Source organism: Ceratotherium simum, chromosome 29 (genome assembly GCF_057802395.1).
Source record: "Ceratotherium simum simum isolate JZ-2026a chromosome 29, ASM5780239v1, whole genome shotgun sequence".
Lineage (NCBI taxonomy): Eukaryota > Metazoa > Chordata > Mammalia > Perissodactyla > Rhinocerotidae > Ceratotherium > Ceratotherium simum.
Window position 1 is genome coordinate 36,320,293 of NC_141928.1, and position 21,163 is coordinate 36,341,455.

The 21,163-nt window shown below is 37.6% G+C and overlaps 1 protein-coding gene across 4 annotated transcripts in view; it reads right to left on the bottom strand.

Moving 5' to 3' along the window:
- Positions 1–1,943: 1,943 nt before the first annotated feature.
- Positions 1,944–21,163, bottom strand: part of NCBP1 (nuclear cap binding protein subunit 1) — a 42,162-nt gene continuing 22,942 nt past the window's right edge. For all 4 annotated transcript variants that reach the window (XM_004423234.3, XM_087419434.1, XM_087419435.1 and 1 more), the window contains 13 exons: positions 21,031–21,141; positions 20,189–20,253; positions 19,058–19,120; positions 18,736–18,810; positions 16,625–16,728; positions 14,217–14,339; positions 12,909–13,011; positions 11,983–12,076; positions 11,144–11,247; positions 9,119–9,233; positions 5,936–6,064; positions 5,188–5,301; positions 1,944–3,840 (listed from right to left, as the gene is read on the bottom strand). In XM_004423234.3, the coding sequence (XP_004423291.1) occupies positions 3,727–3,840; positions 5,188–5,301; positions 5,936–6,064; positions 9,119–9,233; positions 11,144–11,247; positions 11,983–12,076; positions 12,909–13,011; positions 14,217–14,339; positions 16,625–16,728; positions 18,736–18,810; positions 19,058–19,120; positions 20,189–20,253; positions 21,031–21,141 (1,314 nt within the window). In that variant the 3' untranslated portion in view covers positions 1,944–3,726. The remainder of the gene's footprint in view (positions 3,841–5,187; positions 5,302–5,935; positions 6,065–9,118; positions 9,234–11,143; positions 11,248–11,982; positions 12,077–12,908; positions 13,012–14,216; positions 14,340–16,624; positions 16,729–18,735; positions 18,811–19,057; positions 19,121–20,188; positions 20,254–21,030; positions 21,142–21,163) is intronic.

Sequence of the window (21,163 nt, forward strand, 5' to 3'; positions counted from 1 at the left end):
CTGCTCATCAAGCCATGCTGTGGCAGGCATCCCACATATAAAATAGAGGAAGATGGGCAAAGATGTTAGCTCAGGGCTGATCTTCCTCACACACAGAAAAAAGTGATAGGTTAGAGCTAAAACTGAGAAATAAGAAACCAAGGCAAACCCTAGATTGGGGTAGGAGGAAGAGCTTTTAATAAAGGCCAAAGCCGGCTGAACTGGATTCTCATCCCAAGAAACAGGGATGGTGTAGACCACTGCACCCGCAGAGGCTGGGTCAGGTCTTCTAGACTGTTTCTGTCTCCATGTCAGGGAGCCACTGCTGGGACAATTCCTGACAAATAGCAGGATAAACAATGAGTTGTGGGAGTCTGACCATGTTTTCTGTTTGTTTACTCCTATAGGCCCTAATATTAATGTCTACATAGCTCTTTTCAAATACAGATTAAAGTGGAAAAACAGCCATACTGTTGAAGGGACTGATGATAAGAAGTTTATCATAACTTGCTGACATTCACTGTGCACTTACCCTGTGCCTGGCAAGCACTATGCTAAGCGCCTTCCAGGTATTCTCATTTAATCCTGGGAGGGAGGATCACTGGCTTGTGCTTATTGAGCACTTTTTTTTTTTTTTTTTTTTAAATAATTTTATTTATTTATTTTTTTTTTTCCCCAAAGCCCCAGTAGATAGTTGTATGTCATAGCTGCACATCCTTCTAGTTGCTGTATGTGGGACGCGGCCTCAGCATGGCCGGAGAAGCAGTGCATCGGTGCGCACCCGGGATCCGAACCCGGGCCGCCAGCAGTGGAGTGCGCACGCTTAACCGCTACGCCACGGGGCCGGCCCTATTGAGCACTTCTAAAGGAAGTGATAACCTACAACCTGACATCACCCCAAGACATCTGGGTCAAGTTTAGCTGGCCCAGTTTTCCCCTATCTTGTCAAAAGGATCACAAGGTAGTTACAGCTAGTAAGAGGATTTGATCCCAGGTGCTTGATTATGGGGTCTATGCATTATTTTTTTTTGACAAAAACACACTCAAGATAAAGTGGATATTTTCAAGTTGTTCTTTGACATAACTTTTTATCCTGCTACAAATATAAGAAATAGGAAGTTTATACATTTTCATTTTTCTTTCTAGATCAGCTCTTGGTGTTTATGCTTGAAGAAAGGTGAAAGTCAAAACAAGTCAAATCCAAATAGGCTTGAGACTACAATTTCTAATTGTTCTCTGTATGAGTATTCAGTACAGAAATGTTTAATATATTTATCAAGTATTGGTTTTTCTTTATGTGCTATGCTGAATATTATAGCTCAGTAAAAATTGACTCTGAATGGGCAGCAAGACCTTCCTGGGACTAAAAAAAAAGCTTCCAGCTTGATGATGACAGAGTAACTAGGCATTCAGGCTGCTGACAACAGCATTACCACACTGGGAGATAAGGAGCCCTTGAGCCACATGGATCTAGGTTCAAATTCTACTTACTAGCTGTGGACCTTGGGTAAGTTACTCTACGGGCCTGTTTTATCTGTCAGGTGTGCATTATAATTCATTTCTTGAAGGACTGTTGTGAGAATTAAATATGGTGAAATCTGTAGCATCTGGCACATAAGAGCCACTCATTAATGAGCACGTTATCAGCAAGACCAGTATAGTTACAGATTCGTCTAGTTGAGGTATGCTTCTAGCACTCTTCACCTTCATCAACTGAAGACAGTCCTGGTATCCAGATATCACTCAGCCAAATCTGCTCTACCCAGTTCTTTCCTCATCTTTCATTTTCAGGTATAATTATAGATTAGTAAGTTATACAAATCACTACTAAATACTTCCCAGGAAAAGCAAACAAACTTATCTTCATATGAACTGCTGCCTGAATAATTCCTGGAAGGGAGATTTAGAATCAAGGAAAACAAAGTATATGTTCACTTTGACAAAAGCAAGTTAAATGGCATCAGTACAATTTAATAGAATATTGCTTTATTGCAAGGTATGATGTACAGTGACATGCCATTCTTTTGTCTGTGTGAGCTTCACTAGTGGGAAAGCAACTGTTGAATGTTTGCTCTTGCACCTTTATTTCTTTGACATTCCATCTCTAGTTCAGTTTTCCCATATACCTAGCTGCCAGACTGGGACAAGGCAGGGTCACATCAGTGAACAGTTGTTAGAAGCAACCATTATACATGAAGAGAGGATCCAAGAGAAGGGAAGTAAAAACCTAGAAACTCCTCTAGAATTTAGATCAAGTAAGTGTAACTAGCCAAACTTTGCAATACATTGTGAAAGATTACAAAGCAGTTTAGGGTCAAAGTTACCAAAGCCTTAACTGGTTATCCTTTGGCTTCTTGAGGACAGGAGCCATTTCTAACTAATTATGTAGTTTGTGGAAAGGAGGAACAGTATAAACAAAAGAATATTTAGCCAAGAACCTGGGTTTTAGTCCCCGTTCTGCTAGTAACTTGCTATGCAACCATAATCTTGTGAATAATTATTTCTTGGCTTAAATGGAATGGTATTTAAAAATCCTCGGAATTCCCTATTGAGTAGACTGTATTCTGTAGCCACTAAATGTAGGGTAAACCAAAGACCATATATCAATATGGAAAATACTTAATGCATTATAAACTTATGATGTAGTAAGTTAAAAAAAGATACTTATGTTGTACAAATACACAAAAACACTACCAGTTGTGGGATTATTGGTAAACTTTTCCTAAGGTTTAATGAAAAAAGTCTAAAATTGCTAGAAATTTGGAATGTCAGACGATCCCTTACACCTGTATATTATTTTACAATGTACTCTCATTTATTATCTTAGTTACGCCTCAACACCATATAGGAAACAGGCTCAGGACTTAGTAGTTACTTGGACCAGGTTCCATAGAAACAAAATCCAAACCTACATCTAATTCCAACTATGGTTTTAGCCAATCTAGCTACTTCTAGTTCCACTTTAGCAAGTTATATGACCTTGGACAAATCTGTCTCTGAGACTAAAGGAAATGACCAGATGCTCTAAGATAATGGTTCCCAAACTCATCTGCACGTTGGAATCAACTGGGGAGCCTTAACAACTCCAATCACGTCTGTGTTCCACTCCCAGAGATTGTAGTTTAATTAGAAAAATAACGGAAGAGTCCCAGATGATTTATGTTCAGACAAATTTGGGAACTGCTATTCTAAATAGTAACACTTTTTTATAATAACAAGTAGTGTCTTAAAATACTAAAAAATATTTTGAAGAGAAAATTTCAAGTGGAGGTAAGTACACCTTCAGTAAGAAATCACCAACTTTAAAGTAGACTGAGATGATAAATCATGAAATACCAAAGTTTAAAAAACATATTTTTAGTTTTATTTCAGCCATGTTAGGTTACCCATGAGCTGTGAAAAGCTATGCTACTTGATAATAAACCCATCAGTTCTATTTACTACTTTGTAAGCTTGACCTCTAGTGTTTCACATACTTCAAATCGGTTATCTTGTGCCTTAAGGAGAAAAAATATCAATCAGAAAACTTGTATCTGTCACATATATAATACATCCTATGGTCATCATCACATTATTGTCACTAGGGAATATTTGCTGAAGGTAATCAAAGCCACTGTCCTCCTCCCCCCGTTTCCTTTGATAAGTGAAAGGATGCTACAGGAAAGCAAGCATTCAAACCATCAAAAATAAGACAGGTAATTTTGAGATTTTTTAAAAAATCTTGAAATGAGGGGAAAAAAATAACCCTTAGGCCTGCAGGGCACAGAACTGCTGGAACACAGCCAGGATATGAGGGTCTAATTCAGCAGTGAAGAGCAGGTTCTCCAGGGTCACCATGTACTGCTGGATGATTTGGTGATGCTGTGGACACAGAAAAGAGGGTGTTTAGGTCAGGAAAAAGAGCACATAAGCAATCTTGCAGAACATTTCCCTCAGCAGCCCACCCATGTTGTGGAATGATGGGAAGGGGTAGGAAAAAAGTGGTTATGTTGATAGGGATAACGGGCTCCTTTTTGAAAAGCCCCAACATTAAGAAAATTGTAGAGGGAAATGAGAAAAAAAGGATGTTCAATAACTTAAAACTCCAGTTCTGACCAGCTTCTATGTAAATACAATTCGTGCTTCAAGGCAGGGGCAGCAGCGCCTGCTGCTACTACTATTACAGACTGGGTTCAGCAGAGTCTCTCCCCTAATCAGGACAAAATACAGCATGACTTGTTACAAGTAGCCTAGACAGGGACTGACCTAGGAAGACTCAAAAAAGAGACAGGGAAGGTATTATGTTACAAATAAGAATAGCACAATTGCTACTGTTATGGTTAAAACCACAGTCTCGGAAGCATAAGAAAAAATATTTTGGAATCATTTCCTTGTTTTGGTTAGAACATATCTCTTTGCAAAAGAAAAAAAAATTTAACAGATCACTGGCTAATTGTCCATTAAGTATTCCACAAAATAAGAAAATCAAATCTCATTTTTGTTTATCTTTTAAAAATAAATAGCTCATCTGTCATGAAAATCAGTGATTTGTTGAGCCTAAATGGAAAAAAAAGTGTCAGGAAATGAAATAATCTCTTCTTTGTGTGCCTATATAACTTGAATATACTCAAGAGATCCCTACAGGACTAGCAGCTGTTAAAGCTTTTTAGTTGGCAATAACTAAAACATCTAGAGAGAATTTTTATTTGGAGACTTAAATTACTTTTTTTTTTCCCTTTTATAACTTCTGCTTTAATCACTCTTTTCTAGAACAAACAAATGAAGATTGGGATATTAGTGTCTGAAGATACAAAGAACTAGTTCCACTCTTCTACAAATCTTTAACTTAAATCTAGCAGAGAGTAGGTATTGCATTTTGCTTTCTGTAAAGACCTCAGGGAAGTTCTGGGGGCACTTTTTATCATCTGAACGTTAGATTTAAATTGGACCTTTATAAGTCCAATTACTGTTCCCTTAGCATCTTTTTCTCTACATTTTCTATTACAGCTGGGCTCTCTAGCAAAAAGAATGGCAATTAGGAGTCTGAGTGATACAGAACCAATTTAAGCCTAAATATTCTGATGAGCAAGAGTGGGAGCAAATGGACATGAATTAAAGGGCTTACAGGTGCTACACAACCTCCTGACAAATTTGACCATGTCTTAAAATGGAAAATCCTTATAGTTGAGAACAGTGATGTTTATTATCTAATGAGAGTTTCCCACAAACCTGTAAGAAAATCTGCTGGAGCCTCTCTATACAGTTCTTATACCACGGTGTTAATACACTGGTCCCATCAGTTTCACATCGTACTAAGTGCTCAGTCAAGATCATGATAAAACGCTGGGAAGTGGGGACAAAGTGAAAGAGGTGTTAGAGGGAGATTCTTCTACTTCAGAACAGTCGCATCTTTGACCAGGAGACCTCAAAGGGACTGCCTGTTCCACCCTCTGAGGCGAGTATTCCTAACTTTCATAATTCAACAAATCTTGTCAGTCTAGAAAGGCAGACCAGTGATAACAGTACATCCTTTTTGGCAATACAGGGAGACCTTTAATGTCTAGATTACTTATGCTGGTACTTGTTCTTGTTAGCATCTATTTTAAGGACATAATCAGAAATGCTAACAGGAATCTATGCACAAAAATGTTCATCAGGAAGGAAAACAATCAGCTAAATGATCAACAATTAGGAATGATTAAATATGAGAGAGGTACTTAACAAAAGCATCCCCAGTTTTGTTTTTTTTTTAAAGCATGGAGAAATGCTCATGCAAGAATGCTGAGTAAACAACACAGAATGTGGAAGTATATGTGGTTACCTCCAAGTAGTGAACTTTTATTTCCTTTGTAAGTTTTTATATTTTTAAACTTTTATAAATGAGCGTGTATTAACTTTTATGATTAAAAATAACATTTTTTAAACCTAAAGAAATGTATTGTTTCTTTTTATATATCAATGTCCCAAGCCAAGATACCTGAAATATGACAAGGAAGAGGTTCTTTTGTTCACTCTGAGCAGATTCCACTTTTTCCTGCAGTCTTTCTATTTGTTCCTCAAGAGCCCCATCTTTCCTGTCGCTACTTCTGTCATCATCATCACTTCGCTACAGAATGCAAAGGAACAAAGGGAAAACGCCATTTAGAATTTCAGTGTATTAAATCTCGTCAAGTAAGGGAAAGTATTTTATTGTGTCTGGTCAAATGCGATCTGAAGACTGGTATTCTATAGTGAAAGTATCCCACTGCCCCAAAGACACACCCCTCTCCCCCAAGTCCTATGGGTACTTATCCAGGTCAGGGAAGTTTAGTGGTACTTGTCTTGGATAATGGCAGTGGGAGTGATTCCTATAATGCAGAAGTTGAGCTATGCCTTTAATAGCCCGTTCAGGGAGAAACTGTGTCACATTTTTTTCCTCCATTCAAAATGAAAACAGCTTTGAGCCCCATGGAAAATGTACAGTCGATTCTTGTTATTCACCATAGTGATGTTTTATGACATTGCTGTGAACCCAGAATTAGGGAATACTGAACCACTGCTCCAGGGGAAACAGAGGGTCAGGTTCTCGGGAGCCTCCTGTCACAACATTTTTGTCAAGTGATCAATACATAACCTTGTTTTACGTGTTTCAGTTTAAAGATATCTAATATATATATCTTACAAATAATTAATTATATACAGTGTTTCTTTACACTGAAACACTAGCTACGAAGGATTTAACATTTTCCTGATCCTGAGTAATGTGACTATAAATTTCTTGGCTTTTCACCCTCACAAGAATGCTATCCACTATGCTTTTTTTAAATTGGTTGTCATCTCGTGAATCCACAAGTTTAGCACTTTTCTACAGCTTCATCACACACTACAGATGTTCCTTTAGTACTTGATGGAGCAGCCTCATGTACAGATTGGTGAATCTCCTTTTTTTTTATGTATGATCTTGTTGATTCATGAACATTGAACTCACAGCCAACAGCACTATAACTCACGCCTAAACGAGTAACATTTAACACGTGTTTTTCCCGTCAGGCACAGCACAGTCTTCTTGTGCTTAGGAACACTAGAAGGCCTTCCACCTAGGGGGCCATTTAAAACAATGAAATCACCAACAAAAAGCCTAGCACGAAATATAAAAACAAACAGCACAAACGTGGAAAACATGGCACTAAATACCCCATGAAAAGGAGACTTGTTTACTGAATGAGAACTGAAACAAGAAGGCAGAGTGTTGCCGTGTTCGACCTCAGCTGAGAACAAGCCCACTGTTCTTTTTCACCGTTCTGGGTATATCTGTGAACGACTGGGAAAGCACTGTTGAGTGTTGATTTTGGGGTTACAAATAAATTTTAGTGAGTAGGTGAGTTTGTAAAAAATAGATCCTGCAAATAATGAGGGTAGATAGTATATCCTTATAACTCTGCTGTTCTTTATTCAACAAAGTAGATGACTAATGAAAAGACCAACAGTGCTTTTCAGTCACTAAGAGATCACTATTTGACCGTTCGAGCAATAGCAAGGAGAGGCAGCTTGCTCATCGTTCATGCCCTTATGGGCCATACAGACAAGCTGGCAGGCCCTCGTGCAGCTCAAGAACCCCAGGCTGCTCATTCCTGTAACTTAGACACGGCCGTGACTGACCAGGTAACACAATTCAAAGCAGACTGTCCAAGACTCTGCTGGCAACGATGGGTCAGGACATCTCGGTTAAGCTTTCACAATGCCCTTCCAGCTCACTCTGAAGAACTTACAGCATTTGCTTAGGTGTTCTGTTTTGTTGTAAAGGCAGAAGAAAAGCAAGGCCTGACTTTAGACACGACGGGACAGGCTGAGGGATCAGACAACCTTCCCAGTGTCACAGCAGCAAGTACAGAGTCAGCACCTGACTCCAAGTGTGTGACATACCAAGGTCCTTTTAGTAAGATGGTAGGCATCCCCAAACCTAGAAAGCCTGTATCCTTCTAGATAACACTCAAGTGGTAAGGCCCTGTCTTTAAGCAAAATTATCAGAACCACCCCTACCCCGTTTTTACATAATTCTGCTTTTAACACAGCACAGTTATGGGGTTTGCCTCCTGATGTTTTGGCAACTGGGTACACGTTTATCTTTTCCTAACACCACAATAAGGCAAGGTTCTAGAGTACCACTGCCCAACAGACCTTTCTGTGATAAGGGAAATGTTACAGAAATCTGTGCTGCCCATCACAGTAGCCACTAGCCACACATAACTACTGAGCACTTGAAACGTGGTTAGTCTAAGGAACTGAATTTTAAATTGTATTTAATTTTAATTAACTTAAAGTTATATGTGGCTAGTGGTTACTGTACTGGACATCACATATCTAGAGAACAGTAGGGCACAAGGGAGTCTGGAGTTTCACAGACCTGGGTCAGATCCTAGCTGTCACTGAGTAGCCATGTAACCTTGAGCAAGTTACTTAACTTCTCTAAGCCTCCATTTATATATGTATGAAATGGGGATGACACCATTTACCTTGCGTATTTTAGGTTTGTGAGTGTGTGTTTTATATATATGCATGCATATATGTATGTATATGGAGACTAGCACTCGAACCTGCTATAGGTTCATATAAGTCATTGAACTTGCATTCACCTCGTACTCTGGTAAATATGCCTAACACTGGAATATCCTGTCATGAAGAATACTAAGACTATTATGCTAAATCACAGAATACAGCCAGCTCACTGCTGCCCCCCAAAATGGCTAAAATACTAAGCTTCTTATTAATATAAGAAGTATTCTGTAAATCTGGGCATGACTGTCCCATCCCTCCCCACAGTACTGGGGAAGTGCTAAACATCGACAATTTTCTCCCTCTTCCCCTCTTGCACCAGAAACTCTTATAGAAATATGAGTGTGTCTTCTTTCCTTCTCCTCCTTCCTTTTGGGAAGGGCAAACATGAAGCTGATCCAGACATGGTGAACTGGAAGGCTTGTGGCTTCCTAAACAGGCTCATCATGCAGTATAAGAGCAGAGAGCACCAGACCCCAGGTCCTTTCTCTTCCTCCACTTCTACAAACAGCTCTGCATAATTTGGCCTCAGAAAAAATAAGTTCCCATCACAGTAATGAACTTTGCATATTCTCAAAAATTTCTGGTTTACCTTCTTTGACCATTTACCAGTTGACACAAGACTTACCCGTTTGTGTTGCCTTGCGAGTTTTTCTTTAGCTTCTTCTAGCTCTTTCTGGATCTTCAGAACGTGTTTGTTCATCTTACGAATTGTGGAGTGCAAGATTTCCCAAACAAACAATCTTAAAGTAATATGGCATTTGGTTACTCTATGTTAAACTATGCTTATAGAAAATAAGACCTCTCAACTTTTATAACCTACTCATTCTTAAAGTCTGATATAGCCTTCCACTCTTGAGGCAGATTTAGTCATATTTCTCTAGCAACGCTTATGGTTTTTCTTGTATTGTAAACTATGCAAGCAGGTGAGCTTCCTGAAGGCAGTACTGGGTCCTTGTCATTTTTCTTACTATTTCCATCCCCTACTAGACACACATAGAAGGCATGTGTACATATTCATTTAAATGAAATGGCAAATCAGAAAAAACACTAACATTAAGAACAAAAATACATTTTCTCTCTTCTAAATTTAAACACTAAGTATTGGAATTTTCCTGAAACGGAAAACTAATCTAAGGCTCGTTTCACGTGCTCTACACTTTTTAACTAGCACATACTCAGCCAATTCTCTTGGAACATTTAAAACACTCATTAATTGATAATAGCTATCAACTGCTGGGCTTTTCAGAATGAGATGAATATTATGTCAGCTATCTTATCAGCAAACTGCTCAAGTACCACAATCACCTTGCAGGTGCTTTAAAATGTTTGTTGCACACATGGTTTATTTATTTTTTGAAGTAGCTCCTTAACTACTTTTCTGGCTATAAACTAGGACTCGTAACCCCATGATACAGCAAAAAGAAGAGTACTTCCTTCTACAAATTTTGGCCTGGATGATGACAGTTTAAGTGGAAGATAATAAAACAATCTGTTCATAAAACTCAAAGTTTGGAATGTTAGCAGACAGGATAAAGGAGCAGAGTACTTGAACTCTGGACGGGGTGGTCAGGAAAGGCTTTGCAGAGTGAGAAATACTTGAGCTTGGTGTTAAAGAACAGATGGAGCTCTGAGCAATGTATGGATTCAAGAATGCCTGTGTGTGCATTCCGGCTCTGCATTTAGTTGTGTGACTTTGGGCAAGCTCCTTAAGCACTCTGCAACATCGTCCTATTTTGTAAAATATGGACAATACTGTAACCCCCTCCACAGCGGTGTTGTGAGGACTAAATGAGTGGCAAATGAAAATCACTCTGGATAATGACTAACACATACTTGGATAGTCAGTATTCTGAGAGCTTGCAAATCTGAGAATGTCCTTCTGCTGCCTTCATTTGCAAATGCCAACTAGGCTGGTATGGTAACCTTAGATCACACCCTTTCACCCTAAGGGTTCAGTTTCAGACCAGTGTCCTCTGCCAATAACAGATACAATGAAGAGGATAAGGGTTGTGATGAATTCTCATCTTTGCAAGTAATTTTTCCTTTGTTTCCTGTTTTGTGTCAACTCCTGGCTGTCCCAAGCCTGATCAATTATAAAGCCTGTGGATTCAACTTCATCCATAAGAACTAAGCTTAATGAAAAGTCTTTCCTTGAGTGGGAATGGGTCTAGAATCAATCTTCTGCATTAAATTTAGGACTTTTATGACAAAGGTGAGAACTTCTTTCCCAACAGGCATCCAAGTGCCCACCAGGTTTTCCTGAATCCCTCCCTCATGTGTACTTAATCTACTGTGACTTTGGTTCCTCCCAGTTCCTAGTGTGTATTTCAGGTCCCCAGTGGAGCTGGAACTCTTCCTCGCATCCCACTGTCTAGCTCAGACCCTGAGACACAGCCCGTTATCAGCACTTCTACTTGACTGGTTGAGTCCTGATTCAACTTACATGTGTGTCCCTAAGACATGCTGTAACTTGACTGGCTGTGTGTATTTCCATTGTTCAGGAATCTTTCCCAAGTCTAATCCTACCAGATTTGACCATTAGTATATTAATATCAACCTGGTTTGGACCAGAATTTGGAGCTCATGTATAAGAGACAACACATAAACCAATTCTTAGAGAATACAAACTTTGTAAAATAATCTGTATTACCTAGTAAAGTCACGAGATAGTTCTGAAGAGAAAATCCAATTTGCTACTGCAGCACAGTCAACAATCTGTGTACGAATCATCTTATCTACTAGTACAGCAATCATCTACAATGTGAAAAGAAGAATCATTAGGGCAAATCACACTTAACATGTAGGCCACAATAATCCCATTGCTACAAAAGTAAAATAGGAGGGCCATGAAGTTCATTTTCAGTGGCTATGGAACTGGTCAATTTGACCACTAGGTCTTAAGATTTATTCTGTCCTCTGCTTGGCTCTGGTACTTATTGTAAGAATACCATAACACCAGTCAAGACTGACTGAGCCAAAAGAAAAACTCTGAATGGTAATACTTAAAATTTTTTTAAATTTTAGATAATACATATAAAAATATAATTTCCATTGAATCCTGAAATTTAAAAATACAAGAATGTTTATCATTAAAAAGTCTTAAATATATTCTGAAATTTATTTTAATTCCTCTTTATAACACATGATACGAAAGCAATATATTGAAGTTTGAGAAATTTGGAGCTTGCTGGTAGAAACTGGATAGCCTAGATGACTATTTCCTACCCAACTGGTAGACTCTTCCAAGAACAAGCATTCACACTAAGTATTTAAAATGTGTTGAGATATTATAGTCCAAAACCAAATCATAACACTTGCTTTTTAAAGAATGAATCAAACATCATTATTTCCATTGCACTAAAAAAATTATAGATTTTAAAACCATTCTATAGGTAGAATCACATTTCCCGTTTTACAAACTGTAACAGTGGTATTAATTGCCTTTACCTATACAATCAGAGCCTCAATACGTCTAATTAAAGTTTTTACCTGTGGATGGTTCCTCCAGACCTCAAACATGACTCTTAGAACATGTAACTTTCCTTCATCACTTTCAGCTAGGGTTTTGAAGACTTCATGAAACCTTTTGATAGTGGGGGAAAAAATACCACATATAAACTTATTCATGACGCATTTTGATGTTTTCAAAGCCTTTTCAATGTTCTCAATTTACAGTGCAATATATAAATGCAAAATAACCAAGTGTTAACCATTAAAGATATAAAGCGTATAATCGGGAATTTTTATTTTGTATGAAATTTGTCAGAAAATCTTAAAGAGATTTACAATACTATCGTTAGTCCAGGACTACAGTTTACTGTGTATCTAAGAATAAGTGAGGGAAAAGGAACCATCTCCCAACACAGGTGAGGTATTCTGACTGCACCTTCTGGGGGAACCCTGCAAATGAGAGAGACTGGGAAATTGAGAAGAGGTGAGGAGCCCAGCTTCTCTGCTTGGCTGGAGGAATACCTATATGCTCGCTCTTCTTTTGCACTGTCTGATGGGTTAGAAAGCTCTGTCTTGAGATGCCAACTTTTGGGTGGCTCCCCAAAATGTCGGCTCTCATTTCTGCTTACCTTCCTTTAGGAAGGTGCTTCCACAGGCTGGGAGCTTCTCAACTGTGTATATGACTGTCCTATGGACCCAGGTTTTTCACCAGTTTCTCTAAAGGTCTATATGAAAAAATGTACATTCCATATATATATGTAAAATGTACACACAGACTGACAGGAGCCATAGGACAGGGATTTTCAGCTACTATAAACCAAAACCTATTCTATCAAATTACATGATACTACTATTACTGAGATCTTCACATTCAACAATTTTAGATAAAAATTACTATACCATTGGTATTCACCAAGCAAAGTTCCAAACCCTCAAGAAAAGGTGTGTGTTCTTGTTGCACTTACTTTGCAAGAGCACTGAAGGAGTGGCTGAATGATTTGGCTGCCAAGTGTAGCAAAGTCTGTACAAAGACTTCTATTTTCAGTGGGTTAAAGCTGAACCCTTCATCTGAAAAATATTCCACAGTAAGACAGAAAAATATAAGTAGAGCAATATGTTGGTCCCTCACTTGGAATGCTAAACAGACAGCATGCTCACACCCAAATACTAAGTCAGTCGTTCACGTAACATCTTTGAGTACTAACAGACAATAAAAGATCATCACTAATTTCAAATACTCAAAATATAAAAAACTAAGCAGAATCCTAATTCTTAGTTTTTTGGGATTCCTTCTCTAATTCTTCTATATGATCCATTTCTTTTACAAATACCACAGATTTCCTTGTCTGTATCTCTCAATATGGCGGCAAGATAACGAATATATTAGTACAAAAAAAATACAGTAAACTCAACACTTAAGCCTATGTCCTAAAATGTCAGACGTCTAAATTTAATACCATCATTTTGATTTATGCTTTCTAAATACATTTTCCCTAACATAATCCAAGTTTCTTAGAAAAATCCAAACAAACAAAATCCCAGTAGTAAATAATCCAATGACCATTAATGGTTTTATTTTGATTAAGTTATTTTTCTATGCACATGTCCTTATGTACAGATCTAACAAAAAAAATTTCCCCCAAATGATTACCCAGTTGTCCCAGTAGACTTTTCATCTGTTTTACTGATTTTTCTCTTTTTGTGCCTATACCACATTGTTTTAGTTACTGTAGTTTTCAAGATATGTTTTAATATGTGATAAGGCAAGTCCCTCTCATCACCTTTCGTCTTATCCATTTATTGATTCAGGTAAACTTATAAATTATTCTGCTAATTTTCCCACTCTTGCCCAGAAGAAAACCTAGGGATTTTGGTTGGAATTACATGGTATATACTCAGTATACGTTAAAAATTATTATTATAATAGTTTAATTTGAAGAAAACATCCAACTTTATAATACACCAAGTCTTCCCATTCACGAATCTCTCTAAAGTGAAAGCAGGGAATGTTCTTTGAATAACAGTGTATTTTACTTTGTAGTTAGTGTATAAACTTAATGTCAGGTATCTCACAGGGATGTTAGTATCTCTTTTTACACAAAGGAGAAAACACTTGGGTTCTGGAAACAACTGACAGGCTGAACAGGCCAAAAGAATACACTGCTTTATGAGCATCCAATGAAATTTAAGAGGAACTCATGTTGCCAGAGTTATATTTATGCTTTAACCTGGCCTATACATAGTTTCACTCAAGAAATATTTAATTCTCTTACCATCATCATCATCCTGGTTAGGATTTGGTACATCTTTCAGAATGCTGAAGATTTCATCATTGGTTGCTTTACTTTTAAAGGCAACAGCTAAACAGAGGGCAACTGAATGTCCAGGAAGAGAATCTAAGCACAGAATGGGGGGAGGGTAGATCAAGTTTTAAGACTATTTTTGCAATTAATTAAACTAAGAAATTAAAAAAAAAAAAAATTCTTTTCTTTCAAATTAGAATACTCTTTTATCCCTAGATCAATATTTAATCTGTATAAACACAGCCACATGTGAAAGTTTCACTTAATAGGTCAATGGTTTTTCACCTAAAACAAGGCATAAGAGATCATTGTCACTGTAATACTTCCTTAAGAACATTCAGCTAACTGAAATGCAGAGTACAGGGGGCTGATCTTGCTCAGGGATGGAGGGAAACGTGGATGGAGTTACAACTGTCCTTGGACGGTCCTCTAACCCCTAGGCCTCTATAAGCTGAAAAGCTGAGCATCAATCTAGTTCTCCTTCATTTCTGCCAATGCCCCCTTCCTCTTCCTTTTCCTTGAGATAGTGGAAACTAAGTTTGAGTTTCAACAAGGTCTATGCTGCCAACTTAGGACAGGTTTTTTGCTTGTCTCTTTCTGAATTCATATACTTGAATCTACATAAGCCAGATGCTCTCGTTCTGTGACTCCACGTGTTTACTAATGGTTACTATCTGTCGAGTTTGTATTGTATAAAATCTGTGTTAGTATACACTGAAAGGCATCATCAGAGCAACTGGAAATCTACTTTTACTGTAATGTAGACAAAGAGGTAACAAATAAAAAGGCAATCCTGACACAGAATATGAGTTAGCACCTAGAATGAATAAAGTCAATTACAACAGGTTACATGTACTGTGTGCTTTTCCTTGAAAGTGGAAGAGAAAACAAGTGAAGAAAAAAAGAATCCCCTGCCAACTGAGGAGTCTACATTCTAGCTGGGGAACCAAGATACTCACATAAGTCAGAGAGCCACACAAAACTGGCTTGCTAAAGGTTAAACAATATTGACAGGAGTGGAGCTTGGGCAAGACCCTGGAGAGAGAACAGGAATGGAGATAAAAGGGCTTTCCAGACTGGGGTAATGGCACAAACAAAGGCAAACCAAGAACCAGGAGCATGGGAAAAATAAAAAGGCAGTGGGGTTAGCTGGAACAGAGGTCCATTTGGGAAGAAGTGAAAAACACCAAAGTAGGAACAACTGTTAGGAGGGCCTTAAATGTTAGGCTGAGTTGTTTCTATGGGAAAAAAGACAGCTCAATGTTCAACAAAAGTCTGAGCTCTTTGATATCAAAGACTGTATCTTATGATTCTCTGAGCCAGTACATGGTAGAACTCAAAACTCGGCACTTGCAAGCGCCGCATCAGCTTTGCTCTTCCAGGAAAGCACGTGCTTAAGAGTGTGGCTGCTCAGTGCGTAAGCCTGGAGTTGAATCTGGGCTCTACCTCTCAGAAGCATCTCACTCTGGCTTTACCTCTTTGATGCCATTTCCTCATTGTAAAATTAGTACAACATACCTATTTCTCAGAGTTATTTTAAGGATTAAGTGACATAATAACACAGGAAATGTACTTAGCAAATGGGACCAACTGAGTTTATTTCAAGGAAAACAGGGGTAGTCTGAGGTGTAGGTAGAGAACTGGGGTGCAGTATGAGAAGGTATGGAAGAGGAGCAAGCTTCAAGACGCAAAGAACTGCTACACAACAGGAAATGGAAGGCCCATGGAGGAGCGGTGCTCAGTACCATCTGAAAAAACTAACTTGAAAAAACTCCACACCTAACTCTCTACCAGTGATCACCAAGGTACAACACCTTACCTTCATTAAGTGTAAAGCACAAACCTGCATATCAAATTATAGTCTCTCTGATTTATAGTGCAATCTCAGAAACGATGTGACCAAAAAGTAAGAAAACCATATTTAAGAATTTACTTTTAGAGGCATTCTGCCGGCCAAAATCTAGTCTATGTGCATCTATGTTCCCACACTTGAACTGTTAGCAGGTGAGTATCAATTCAAGGAGTCTCCACTGCCATGACAAATATACATTTTCATTTTAGTAAGTTTTGGCTATGAATTCAATCTGTTATACTTAGCAGTATATTTAAAATAATGTCATGCTATATAACATTATAAATAATATTAAAAGAAAAAATTTACAAGCCAATAATAACTAAATAGATCACAATGAATCTTCAAAATGATGAAAGGGCAAATAAAACAACAGTGCCTAGTGATAGACAACCTTTCAAACAGGGAAAATATAAACCCAAGAAAAGAAAAAGTTCACTTTCTCCACCTTAAATAACTGACTTCAGAGAATACTAGCATTGGTACTTTTTACAGAAAGAGGGATTTCCTTTATTTTATTACTTACTGCTACTTTCATCTCCATACTTGTAAATGCAGGTTGGGTTTGCAGGACATAGAGCTGAGAAGGTAGGAGGAACAATATCTAATATACGCTGATGGTAAGACAACCTACAATACAAATAAGAGCCTCAGAAAATATTTATCAGTTTCATTCTTCGGTAACATCCAACTTACCCGGAAAGTCACAATCTCCAACACCCTAGACTTAGTTGACAACCAAGAAGTAAAAGGAGAAAACAACTCCTTGAAGCTTTTGTCTATGCCAGCACACCAAAACTCAGGCCCTCTTCAAAACTTACTGGTTTGCACTGAGGTGTGGGCCAGTGGGTCCACGAGCGTGGTGGCCAAGGATGTGGGATGATGATGGTGGGGCGGATAAGATAGTGCGTGTGGTTGGGAGACTGGTTATATTGTAGCAAATAAATACATATTGAAGCTAATTGGAGCCAAGCTTCTTACTACCTGAAAAGGTATTTAGAATAATCATGGCAAAGAGGAAGGCTAGAAAAAAAATGAAATGGTGGCTTGGAATTGGAGGGATACACACACCTAGGCGGATATAAAAATAGTTATAGCTATATGTGTATGCATGCACATAAATATATTCACTACCTTTGTCCATTCAGAGAGCCTAGAACCAATGACACCCCAACAGCAACGAGCACATCAAGTGTCCAGATCTTGGTTCCTAAATACCATAGACCACTACTAGAAACTCGGTCTCCTTAATAAATAGATGATTCCAGGGGAGGGGCAGGGAAACGCAAGATGAGCCTGGAACATCTTGTGACAGAAATAAGGAAATGGAAATGCTCAATGAATGGAGGGGGACATTAAAAAAGAAAAAAAAAAAAAAAGACACAAGAGTCACAAGGGGCTCCCAATGGACAAATCAGAGACAATTTGGGCATCAAAATAAGTAATGACAGTAACAGATTATAACCCACCGAATGAAACAGAAAGCCATTAGTCCCTACTGATATATAAACACAGAAATAAATAAATAAAGGGGCGAAAAAGGAAAGCTCTTTCTTATAGTAGAATGCCAACTAAGAAATGTAGAAAAAATAATGGAAAGAGAATCTTCCCTTGGCATTCACCACAGTGGTAGGAGACAGAAGTAGGAGTTGTCAGTGGAGGTTTGATGAAGAATAGGATATGAGTGAAACCTCAGAATATCTCCCACAAAAGATCAATCAATTACAAAGGGAAAAATGGTGAATTTCAGGTGGAGAAGCCTGGCAGACACTGACAGGACCAGGTGATCGAGGTGGTTAACGTCTAGTGGTGGGATTCGTGTGCCTCCTGATGTGATGCACTGAGAAGAGCACCAACAATGCAAGAATTGAGTCTGGTCATGAGGACACACAGGGCGACCCAAGAAAGTAAGGCCTAGATTCTTTACAACTGACAAGCACATGAAAGATAGAGAAAGAATAATAACTCTTCAAGATTGAAGAATCTAAAAGAATGACAACTAAATGCTACATGTGTTCCTGAACAGGATTCTAGACAAGAAAGGAAAAAGACATTGTTGGGATGATTGGCAAAATGTCAGCAGCCTCTGAGGACTGTATGGCAGCACTGCTGTACCAGAGCCCATGTCCTGATTTAGAAGGTAGTATGCTGGTCATGCAGGAGAATGTCTTTGTTTTGGGGAAATATACAACGGACTGTTAAAGGATGATGGAATGTCATATCTGCAGCTTGTTCTCAAACGGTTGAGAAAAAGATCAATGTAATGGGTGTATATATGCAGAGAGGGAAAAAGGAGTGAGCATGAGAACAAATGTGGTAAAATGTTAACAACTAGGGAATCTAGATGATCAGGATACAGAGTTCTTTGTACTATTTTGGCAACTTTCCTGAAATATGAAATTATTTCAAAGTATATTTGACAAAAAAAACCTTGTTGGTTTAATTCACATGAATTCAGATGGCATGGCTGTTTAGTTTTTTCAGCCTAAATCTTGATTAAAAACTGAAAGGGAAGAGGGGAAGGTATTTGGATTTTAAAAATGACATTCTGGACACACATCATAAATGCAGAGAAGAGAAAAATTCCCCCACAGAAATTAAGAGAATTAAGCTAAGGAGAAAACACAAAGAACTTACCTCATACATTTTTCTAGAACTTCTCTTACAAACTTTGGTTTGGGACTTTCAGGATCTTGAGTAAGACAATCTGACCTAATGAGGAAATGTAGTTTTATAAGTTCTTACACACGATCTGCACTTCTAACTAACTTGTACTTAGCTACAACAAATAGTTTCCTTCTAAGTAAATTATTTCATTTATATATAAAAATATGAAAAATAAACTAAATATTTCAGACCATGAAGAAGACTGCTTTTAAGTTACAGTTTTAAATATTAACAGTTTTTTTTATTATGGTGGACTACACAGAAAGGAAAGATAAAACATAACACTGCTTACCAATCTTCCCAGCTCCAACGAAACTGGAAGTTACTTAGATGATGGGAAAACCAATTAATAAACCTATAGAGAGAAGTGGACGGTGGTAATAGAAAAGGATGAATGATTGCAATTTATAATAGGAACTTATATAATCCTTCAAAGAAAACCTTATTTTATAGAGTTAAATGAAAAGCACATCTCCTTACTTACAGCTGTATCTTTTCCTGCCACTTACCCTTTTCTCTGCAAATCCTCTAACTCATCTTCTACTTCAAAAAATAACAGTTCCCTACCTCCCTCCTTCTAACAGCATTATCCTTTTTAAGTGAATAACAGATACTATTTGAGTGCCTGTCTTGTGCCAGGCACCTCATAAATGTTTATACAACTTAATTCTCATAATAACTTCTGAGGAATGTATTATTTTCCCCATTTAGTTGACAATGAAACAGAGACCAAAAAAAAGATTAAATTGCAGATAAAACATTTTATAAATGGCAGCGCCAAAGCATAATCTCTCATCATCATACCACGCCCTTGTCACCACAAACAACAAAATACACCCTCGAAGAGGCAGGAAAGAATATCGGCTAATAAAAGTGGTACACAGACCTCACCCAAAAGACAGTGGGCACGCAATTCCCACAGCCATAAAAATCCAATATGGTCTTCCGTGTAAACTGAATCTTGAAGCTACATAGAAGCTAATTATTTTAGAAGCAGATGCTATCTATAAACAAAAATACATATGTAATATATATTTAAACATATAAATATACAGTATTAGACTCTGCTTTTACATAGAGGCTAGCATAAAGCCTATTTTAAAAGCTTACATACCCAATTACAGAGGGAAAAGTGTAACTCTACCAAAGCAGCAAATAAGTAAACAATGAATAAAATTAAAGAAAACCTCAGCATGGGTATCATTTCATATTAATAAAGTTAGACTAAAAGTGTAATGTTACATTACAACAAGTATCAGTTTTATTATTACACAAAGGATTATTTTGGGGAGGCAAAAAAGAAAAATCAACTTGGAAATTCTTAAAAAGGTACATGTTATGTTATGCTGATCAAATTCTTTTATCAAGTATTAGGGAGTAGAAGCTGCTAACAATTAGTATAGAAATAAGGCAATTACTACACCTGTCTACGCAGGTAGTATTCATCGTGTCCAAACGCATGTATAACATTTCAGTTGCCTGTGCAAGCTGTGAATTTGAGGATAAGGAAAACTATTCTCCACCCTCCTTCAAAATAAGTTGTGATAGAAAAAATCTATAACATTTCCTAGAAGTCTGCATAACGACTAATAATGTTGATCATCTTTTCATGTAATTGATCTTTTTTTAAACAGCTTTGAAGTATCAATGAGGTACAGTAAATCTGACCTGTATACACCCATGAATCAAGAGAATGAACATTTACATCACCTCCAAAATTTCCCCATGCTCCTCTGTAATCCATTCTCCTTTCTCCCCTCCTCACCTATGTCCCCAAGCAAATATTGGTCTGCTGTCACTAGATTACTTTGCATTTTCTAGAATTTTCTGTAAATGGAATCATGTTGTATGAATTTTTATTTGGCATCTTTTACTCAGCGTAATTATTGTACAGTTCACTCATGTTGTTGCCTGCATCAAGAAATTTTTCCTTTTTATTACTGAGTATTCTATTGCATAGATAGAACAAAATTTGTTTATCCATTCATGTATTGATGGATATTTGGATTGTTTCCAGTTTGGGGTTATTACAAATAAAGTTTCTATGAACAATGATGCCTAATCTTTGCAGGGACATGTGTTTTCATTTCTCATAGGTAAATACCTAAGAGTGGAATGGCTGGACTGTATGGTACACGTATGTTTACTTTTTAAAGAAATGCCAAACTGTTTTCATGAAGTGATTTAAACCCATAAGCAGAAATATTTAATAATCTTTTAAAGCCAGGCCAAAGAGAGTACACATAAAAACAGAGGGAAGGATACAACTTGGGGTAGAGATCCAGGCTGAAGTTTGCACAGTTCAATGAGAAGTGTTGTGTACATCACATCAATGTGAGAGGGTGCTGGAAGTTGAAACAGCTCTGCAAAGATCACCTACGAAAGAAGCATGAGTCAG